The sequence below is a fragment of the Perna viridis genome, chromosome 15 (assembly GCF_037379345.1).
Source record: "Perna viridis isolate PV_CMFRI_1.1 ecotype Kerala chromosome 15, ASM3737934v1, whole genome shotgun sequence".
Classification (NCBI taxonomy): domain Eukaryota; kingdom Metazoa; phylum Mollusca; class Bivalvia; order Mytilida; family Mytilidae; genus Perna; species Perna viridis.
In genome coordinates, this window is record NC_142459.1 from 8,834,900 (window position 1) to 8,844,086 (window position 9,187).

The window sequence follows — 9,187 nt, forward strand, 5'->3', positions numbered from 1 at the left end:
TACTGAGCAAAATATTCGATCTTTCCAGCATAACAGTGAAAAATCAAGAGATCACCCATTGTATTTTAAACCGTATCAGTTTTCAATTAGTCAATGCCATTAAAGTTTCGTCGGACACTATCACGAAGACTTGTACAAAACCTATATGTGACTCCCAACTGCCTTATACAATATATTCCATATATCCAACGGTCTCCGAAATCTACTCCAACATATACATGCACAAATATGTAATTACTTGATCGCACAAAATTTAATTTATTTGTTTGTTTGTTTGTTGGGGTTTAACATCCGAGCAGCAATGTTTCAGCTACAGTCAGACGAGAAAAACATTAGACACATTTAAATTCTGTGTAATTTAAAAATATGACACCACAATATCCACGATGTCGGCAATGTCGTAGCTTGAATGGTAGACATATTGCACATTCAAAAAAGTATTAAGAAGACGTTGATTTTACTGGAGTGTATTTCATAAAAAAAAAGCAGATAAACATTTACTTTATTGTGGTCCAAGTATCAAGTGTAGTCTAGGTTGCTCAATTATTGCCTTTTTTTCTTTGTACGTGTTATTTTGTTTATTTCATGTTCTTTGTTGTGTGTATATTTATGCAATGGAGTTCATATCCATTTTATTTATCTTATTTTATTTTATTTATTTTCATGGGGTGGGGGTGTTCGAGCTGCTCGCCTCTGTGTATCTTTATTTTTTGTCTTTCTTCTCATTCCTTGTTAATTTATATTTTCTCAGTTGTTATTGGTCATTGACTTCCTCGTTGATATTTTCGGATTTACGTTTACCTTTCTTCTCTGTGCTTTACAATTTACAGAAAAAGGCGGGATTTAAGATTATTGAGGCATTAGTGTAAATCTTTTACAGAAACTTATACATTTACATGATTCCAAACATCGGTACGCAGAGAGTAATATAAACCTTGTTATACCATGTATATAAAGAGTTTAGACACCTGAAAGGTCAAATATTTTACAAGTTATTGCAACCATTGTAGTGAAGTGTACGAATGGGAATTTTGTTTTGTGAAAATTAAAAAAAAAAAAAAATCAAAATTAAAAATCAATTTTACTCAGTCAAAGTCAGATAAATATATATATGTTAGAGTTCAACCTGAAAACGTGTCTAAACCCGATACTTTTCAAAGAGAAATCAAGGGAACCAAGATTCTTGCAGAGTTCAAAAGAATGTATTCCAGGGACAAAGACCAGACATGGAAAACAGACATACACAACAAAGAACATAAAGTAACTAAAATCATACATACAAAGTAACAAAAGTAAATGAGCAACTCGGACTCCACTAAAAACTGGGAGCATGGACCAGGTGCACCGGTAGGGTAAATCCCTGTGAGCATGGACCTGGTGCACCGGTAGGGTCTCTTTATTAAAGTATACCATGAACCTTATTAATCCGAACATGTACAGCTGTTTAAACAGAACCAATTTTTTATTCCACAAGGGGCTCATTTTGGACTGGTTTCACCGTATAATTTTATTTCCCCATCACTAAAAAAAAGTAAAATAAAACACAGTCCTGTATATTCCTGAAAAAAAACGAAGTGCACGAGAAACAAATTGTTCTCATTCAATAAAAAAGAAAATCCCAGATTCACAGAGTCTATGCCTAATTCGTCGACAAAATTACAAGATTGAATCTGCTAAAACTTGTCCACAATGTTCACAGGATAACAATAATCTAGTAAATATGAAAAGTGTGTTATCTTTATCATTAGTTACCCAATATCAAACAAATCATTATAAAGTCACAAGGATAGTGTGACTACATGTATCATACATCTATAATAAGCGTTCAAAAATGAGGACTCGCATACCAGTCAACCAAACTATAGCTTCAAAGCCTAGTGGTAAGTTTAGCTTTGTAAACACCTATGTAACTTTAAACTCGATCCTCTTTTCTTCAAATTATACGAAAAGATACTACACAGGCAAATATTTTTACTGGTCATAACTGACCGGTAATTCCTATAGCTGGTCATTACGAAATCACAGCCATGTATTACGAAGTTAAAAACGTGGCATCAATACGGGACTATTATGACTAAATCAATTGGCGTAGATTTCTTACAATAAGTGACAACTTTTATTAAGCGTGACGTAATAATTTAATTACATGTAATTAAATTAGGAAATTGAAAGTTGCAGAAAAAAGGTATGGCGACTGATTATATTGAATTATCTGTAGCATGACCAAGGTAAAAATAATGGCCAATGATGGCTGTAATGGCCCGGGGCAACGCCTAGGGGCATTACAGCTATCCGAGCCAATTATTGATACCAAGGGCATGTTACAGGGCCAATATGGAAAAGGCCATACATTGATACTTTTTAGAACCAACTTTATTTCAGGACGTACATGTAGTCAGAGTCCATTATTAATACATCTGATTTCACCATAATCAAATATTTATGAAAAATAATCATAAAGGTTTTGTTGTCCTTTCCAATAATAAAAAAATCGTGAATATATAGTATAAGATTAAACATGCCAAAGAATTCAATATACTCAGTCCAAGTACTATCTTTCTACAACTTTAAATCTCCTAATCTAATTAATTAGATTATTAGGCCACATTTCATAAAAGCTGTCACTTATTGTAAGAAATGTACGTAAATTTTGAAATTATTCCATTATGGTCCCGAATTGATTCCCCATTTTTGATTCCGTAATGCATGGCTGTGATTACGTAATGACCGGCTGTAGGAATTACCGGTCCGTAATAACCAAATGTAGAAATTTTTGGTTCATAAAGGATTGGCATTTCTATACATATTGTAGTAAGTTGGTTAATAAATTTTAATAAATTCTAGATGTTACATTTGAGTTTGTTTGTTGTCCTCGTGGGACTACTGGATTCATCCCTTGGTCTTGATAAAGAACTTGATGATGCGTGGGTAAACTTCAAACAAGTATATAGTAAAGATTACACACAGGATATCGAGCTGTTGAGGTAAGATACAAACATATGCTAACGTTCATCACCGGCCATTCATTGTTTCTTCGTACGTATGATATTAAAGTCTTGATCATTTCTATCCCCTGCCGCAAGTTTTACTCACTCCTACATAACAAACATAGTACTATGTTAATATATGCACATGTAAGATAAAGGACTTTTATAACCCTCAGTTCAGAGAATTCGAAATTGGCGAGGGGGAGGGGGTTTCTACACTATTATTTGCTCATTTTATCATTCACAAAGGGATGTTCCAATCCCCGAACCTCCAGATGCGTCACTGACCTCTCAATGTTAAAGTATGGTGATTTTTAATGTAGACGATTGATTTGGGAAGAAAACGTCAGAACCATACAGAGGCACAACTTAGAAGCAGACCGAGGAGTCCACGCTTTTCACATGGGAGAAAATGAATATTCTGACATGGTAAGTACAACTCTTGGTATGCGATTTACAGGCACATTCTGTACATTTACATGTCTAGTATACATGGCGGTATAAAGGCACATACTCTACATATACATGTACAGATACATGTGAACAAACCACTTTGTCGATTTTTTGAGAGCCCCAACAAACTTAAAAACATGCACTTATAAACTCAAACACACTTTTTAAACCAAAATAGAGATTGATTGATTGATTGGAGTTTAGCGCTCGAGCAGCAATCCAAAATAGAACAAAGCTAGCTCCCACAATTTTATCGACAAAGACGATCCAGCATGGTGAGTGCGCAAGCCAATCGTGTTTACTCAGAAACAATGACGATTCCATAAAAGTTCGAGAAGACCCCAAACCGTTTTCTCCATAGAAAATTTAAAATGACTTTTAAGAAATCTAGTGAAACCTGTGTAATACAAATATCTGAACACGTTTAAGAGTAATCAACGGAACCAATATACGACGGGAATAAAAAGGAATGCATACGAAGGATAAAGACTAGTCAGGAAAAACAGACATACACAACGAAGAACACTGAATAACAAAAATATCGCCGACAAAGAAACAAAAACAAATGAGCAACTCGGTCTCCACTAATAACTGAGAGCATGGACCAGGTGCACCGGAGGGGTAAGCGTACGTCCTCTTATTTTCTAGAAACACCCACAGAGTTAATCATTAAATGTAGTAATATTTTGTCCAACATAGAGCAGATACTATATTTCATTTTATAGAAATACAAATATGTAATTATGCTCATTGATATATATACCATTAACAAGAAATGCACATTTTCAGAGCAGTGCCGAATTTAGAACGTCGATGAATGGTTTCGTGATGACAAATCAGACAACAAGAGAATCAAACATGTTCCATTCAAATATTGATGTTTCAGCACTCCCAAGTACTGTAGATTGGCGTGACAAAGGCTATGTGACGGACATCAAGAATCAGGTAAGCTACTGATGGTGCACTTTACATAATGTACATTTGATTCATATGGGATATCTAGGATAGCTACAGAATGTAATTACACCATAAATATGGTCCTGACAGTCTTTTTATTGATATTAGCTTTTTTGTGAAACCGACAGCTTGGTCTGATATTTTATTTACATTTGTACCACAATTCATTTTAAAATTGACCCAAGCCTCAACTGTTAAAAAAAATAATCATTTAGAATTCATGACCCTTACGACTTTAAATAGATATAAAATACATGTATATTACCGGTAAAATATCAAATTTATTTGACGAGCTTTAGGAACAGTCAGGTCGCGAGGGTTCCCCGAACTATTCTGACTGTTTCGATGCGAGTACAAATAAATGATTTGATATTGTCGGCAATTTTCATGTATTTTTTTTCCTGCAACCATATTTTTTAATAAAACATACAAAATTCGTCCAAAAAGTTCATTTTTTTCAGCAATCTTTTAAGCGTGGCGGTACGCAGAGGGCACTTTAAATTTGTTACCTGTTTCCTGTTTTTGATGTTAAGAAGTTATATGCTTTGATTTCGAAGATGTGGACCCTTGATGCTTTTTTTTTATTTTGCAGGGCCAATGTGGTTCATGTTGGGCATTTTCTGCTACTGGTGCCCTGGAGGGACAGAATTTTAAGAAAACCGGAAAGCTTGTATCACTATCCGAACAGAATCTTGTCGATTGTTCCAAGAAACAAGGTAAGTACAATGTACATATATTTAGGGCGTTGACTCTTGTTTCACGACTTTAAAAAAATTTGCAGCATACATTTGTGTCCCATTATGCACAGTATTTTTGCATATAATATATATATTTTGAAGCCTAGGATCCGCCCAGCAATCCGCTCGACGTACTGAATATTTTCTCATAAGCTTTTGAAGACATGACAGAAAGTCTTGAATGATATTCAGGACATATAATAGTTAAAATTTACGTTATTTTTGCATAGAGAATTGGGGTTATACACGTGTATGCCAAATACAGAAATGGATGATGTTGGCCACGGACATTAATAGACAGGTATACAGTAGGGCCTAAATATTCTGGACTTCTCTTGTATCATCTGAAACCCTTGTCCGTCCTAAACATTTTTTTTTTCAAAATATGTATTCATATATATATATATATATATATATATATGGACTGTCTTATCCCGGACAATAATCCTGTCAAAATGTGAGTTAGATAGGACATGTGTCACTGTTTCATTTGAAGCAATGTAAACTCTTGCTTCAACATGTATAGACACAGTAATACTGCATCATTGTTACTAATTGTATAACTATAGAATGCTTTAAATACAGGAAATCAAGGTTGTCAAGGAGGGTTACCTAGCAACGCATTCACCTACATCAAAGACAACAAAGGAGTAGACACAGAAGATTCATACCCTTATAAGGCAAAGGTATGTTACTGACACGAAAGATTGACAATGTTACTGACACGAAAGATTGACAATATTACTGTCTCGAAAGATTGACAATATTACTGTCTCGAAAGATTGAAAATGTCACTGTCACGAAAGATTGGCAATGTTACTGACACGAAAGATTGACGATGTTAATGACACGAAACATTGACAACGTTTCTGTCGTGAAAGATTGACAATGTTACTGACACAAAGATTGACAATGTTACTGACACAAAGATTTACAATGCTTCTGTCACGAAAGTTTTATATTTTATACTGACAGGAAACTGAAATACTGACAGATTCGAAGAACTGACACGAAAGGTTACTATATTCCTATACTGAAACGCGTGTTGACATCAGAATAATGACAAGATATATTGACATTCTTAAACATGTACATGCATTTTTGTACTGACTCGAAAATTAATATTCCAATAATGACACACACGATTGATATTCTTACACTGACAGGAAATATTGTCATTACAAGAAAGTTTCACATGGTAAGGCAATAAGCTAAAAATGAGTTTGTATCATGTACACATGTACTACATGGGCGGATTCAGAGATTTTAAAAAAAAGAAGTTTCAGAAAAAAGTGAGGATTTCAGGCTATTATATACTCTTTTTTGCCCACATCTTGCACGTAATTAACGACATTTGCCAACAATGGGGATAGAGTCTTAACTCCCAGATCTACCCCCTTCCGAAGACCCAAATTTACTACATTTAAAGAAGAAAAAGCTATATAGAAATGCCACAAAGGCTTCATACCCCACAAAGGCAAAACTTCAACACTGACATGAAGAATTCTTATTTTCATTCGGCAGCTGTAATACTGCTATGAAAGGTCCCTATCTTTTTTAGGCAGATGTGTAAAACTGCTCATTTAATTCAAATCCGGTAGATAAACAGACGAAAGAGTCTGAATAATACATGTAGGTGGAACACTTCAAAATCCAACCCTCAAACATATACCAATGCTCTGGTTATGCAAGGGTTTTTTTTATGCGGGGCTGGGTCCTTTGACAAAAAAAGTCTGACCTTCAAATGCCGTATAAATAATAATTTAGGCATCATCTGGACTGAAAATATTATTCTGGTCCATTTTATACCTATGGGAAAATAAATATTCCAAAAATATTCTCTTGTATCAGTCATTCCTATAGGAAATGCTTAGTTTAGATGTATCACATGCTATCATTTGGATGCTTTCTATGCAAATTGTCAGTGTGCTGTTATGCAACAGTTCAAAATATTGCACATGTATGCATTCATTATTTGTTGCAGAATGGCAAATGTAAATTTGCATCAACTAATATTGGAGCCACTGACAAAGGCTACAAGACCGTGTTTAAAGGATTTGAGTATGAACTTCAAAAGGCTGTAGCTGAGATTGGTCCAATCTCGATTGGTATGGATGCCAGCCACGGTTCGTTCCAGCAGTATAAAAGTGGAATATACTCCGAGAAACTCTGTAGCCGATCCCGCCTAGACCATGGAGTTCTTGTTGTTGGCTACGGCAGCCAGAACGGTGAAGACTACTGGATTGTTAAGAACAGGTGAAACATACTGTCTTTGACACATGGCATTTCAACGTTTTTACTGTCTTCGTCACATGACATTTCACCGTTTTGTTCAGTAAAGACAGGCTTTTAGTTAATTGGAATTTGCTTTCCTTAGACAACAGAAGTGGAGGATGTAGAAGGGGAGCAAGAGGTTGACACCTCCTTTTTTAGTGGAAAATTTGTCATTTCATATGTAAAATCAACAAAAAATAGCAAAATTAATAGTGTCCTAGCACCCCCTTTTTTCTGAGTAACCCCGGCTGGCACCACTCCTTTTCAAAATTTCTGAATTCACCCCTGAACAGTATATAGATAACATACATGTACTCGTATAGCTAAGAGTGTGATAGAGCAGTTTGGCATAATGGTAACCCCGAACCCGCCTCTGATATGAATGAACACATGTACTTTCATCTTAAACAGTAATGCAAAGGCAATGATATTCAGTTCTATAAGGCTTAGAAGAATAGATGTAATTAACCCAGCATTCAAAAATGGTTCAAACATATTTTAAGCTAAATTAAAACCAAATTATTTACATAATTATATTGAAACAGACACATAAAGGGGTAAAACAAAACTACCGAACTGATAAGCAGAAACTCCAGGCACCAGACAAAAGAAAAAGTCAAAAGAAAAAAAAAACAACAACATTGTCTTATATAACTACATGTATTGTAGCTCGCCCCTCTAACGCTTCGGGTATCGATAGTTGAGCGTTTTGCACCTTGAAAAACAAGTGTAAACTACAGTAATTCCAATCTGTTATACGCTTTATTTTTCAGTTGGGGTACCAGTTGGGGCATGAAAGGATACTTCCTGTTGGCAAGAAATGAACATAATATGTGTGGAGTTGCGACTTCAGCAACCTATCCTATTGTTTAAAGACAGACTGGAAGGAAAGACTGTAATAAGTAGAAATGCGGGTTAACTTGTATTTGATAGGGTAAAATAGTAATGTACTTTTGAAGATACATGTACGTCAACTTCATTTGAAGCGAAGAGTGCTTACGTTAAATATAGATTGTTTGACAATTTTAATCTGAATTTTACTTTTTAAACGAATTGTAGATTTTCATGTTTATATTTGTAGCAAGAGAGAAAAAATAAAATTTAAATACATTAACGAAACAAAATAGCAATACAAAACAAAAAACGAAAAACAAAAGCATAAACGAAAACAATACAACACTATAACAATACAAATACAAACAGAAAAGAACAAACAAGTAGACGGAAGTACTCGCACTACATTTCACATGTAAACTTACAATGTTGTTGTGAATTAAGTTGGAATGCCCTATATAAATCAAGCACATGCCATGCCCATGTACATTTTAAAAGCACAAATCAACACTGAAGATCCAAGCATGCATCACATATACGTGTATGTACATGTTGGGAATGAGTTGAGAAGAAAACTGCCACCGACGCCACAGTAATTACCCAAACAGAATTGAGCAGACAGCAGAAACAGTGCCTGTGAAATCTTTACTACATTTAAAAACAAAGCATAATTATCTTCAGACGTATCACATGTATAGTATTAGTTAATGGAACTTTTCTACTAGCACATTTACACACAATGAACGTTTCTGTATTCATTGCAATTACACCATCGTTCGAAACCCAAGGCTGACTATAGCTTCGTTCCTCCTTCCATCATCATGGAGGTACAATGTCAGTCGTGGGTTTCCGACGAAGCAAGTACACGTAGTACTAGACGTTTTGATGTTGTTTACAGTTGATCTTAAACATATACTGATGTAGAACTATAAACTAACTTTGTAA

The 9,187-nt window shown here is 34.9% G+C and overlaps 1 protein-coding gene and 1 long non-coding RNA gene across 2 annotated transcripts; one reads left to right on the plus strand and one right to left on the minus strand.

Annotated features, from left to right (window-relative positions):
• Positions 1-1,757: 1,757 nt before the first annotated feature.
• LOC148596831 (procathepsin L-like) lies at positions 1,758-8,518 on the plus strand. The gene is made up of 8 exons (XM_088562939.1): positions 1,758-1,880; positions 2,845-2,984; positions 3,311-3,416; positions 4,230-4,385; positions 4,990-5,113; positions 5,720-5,820; positions 7,119-7,390; positions 8,182-8,518. Exons 2-8 carry the CDS (start codon positions 2,845-2,847, stop codon positions 8,279-8,281), a joined length of 999 nt encoding a protein of 332 aa, XP_088419065.1. The 5' UTR covers positions 1,758-1,880; the 3' UTR covers positions 8,282-8,518.
• Positions 2,813-8,884, minus strand: LOC148596832 (uncharacterized). The gene is made up of 2 exons (XR_015918917.1): positions 8,668-8,884; positions 2,813-3,095 (listed from the first exon to the last, which is right to left on the minus strand). It is a non-coding gene; the product is annotated as an uncharacterized LOC148596832 (long non-coding RNA).
• Positions 8,885-9,187: the final 303 nt, after the last annotated feature.

What these genes read in the sequence shown, in the direction of transcription:
- LOC148596831 (XM_088562939.1), top strand. Translation starts at nt 2,845, where the DNA reads ATGTTACATTTGAGTTTGTTTGTTGTCCTCGTGGGACTACTGGATTCA. An exon ending in AAAATGAATATTCTGACATG is followed by an intron (nt 3,417 to 4,229) that starts GTAAGTACAACT and finishes GCACATTTTCAG; the next exon opens with AGCAGTGCCGAATTTAGAAC. An exon ending in CGATTGTTCCAAGAAACAAG is followed by an intron (nt 5,114 to 5,719) that starts GTAAGTACAATG and finishes CTTTAAATACAG; the next exon opens with GAAATCAAGGTTGTCAAGGA.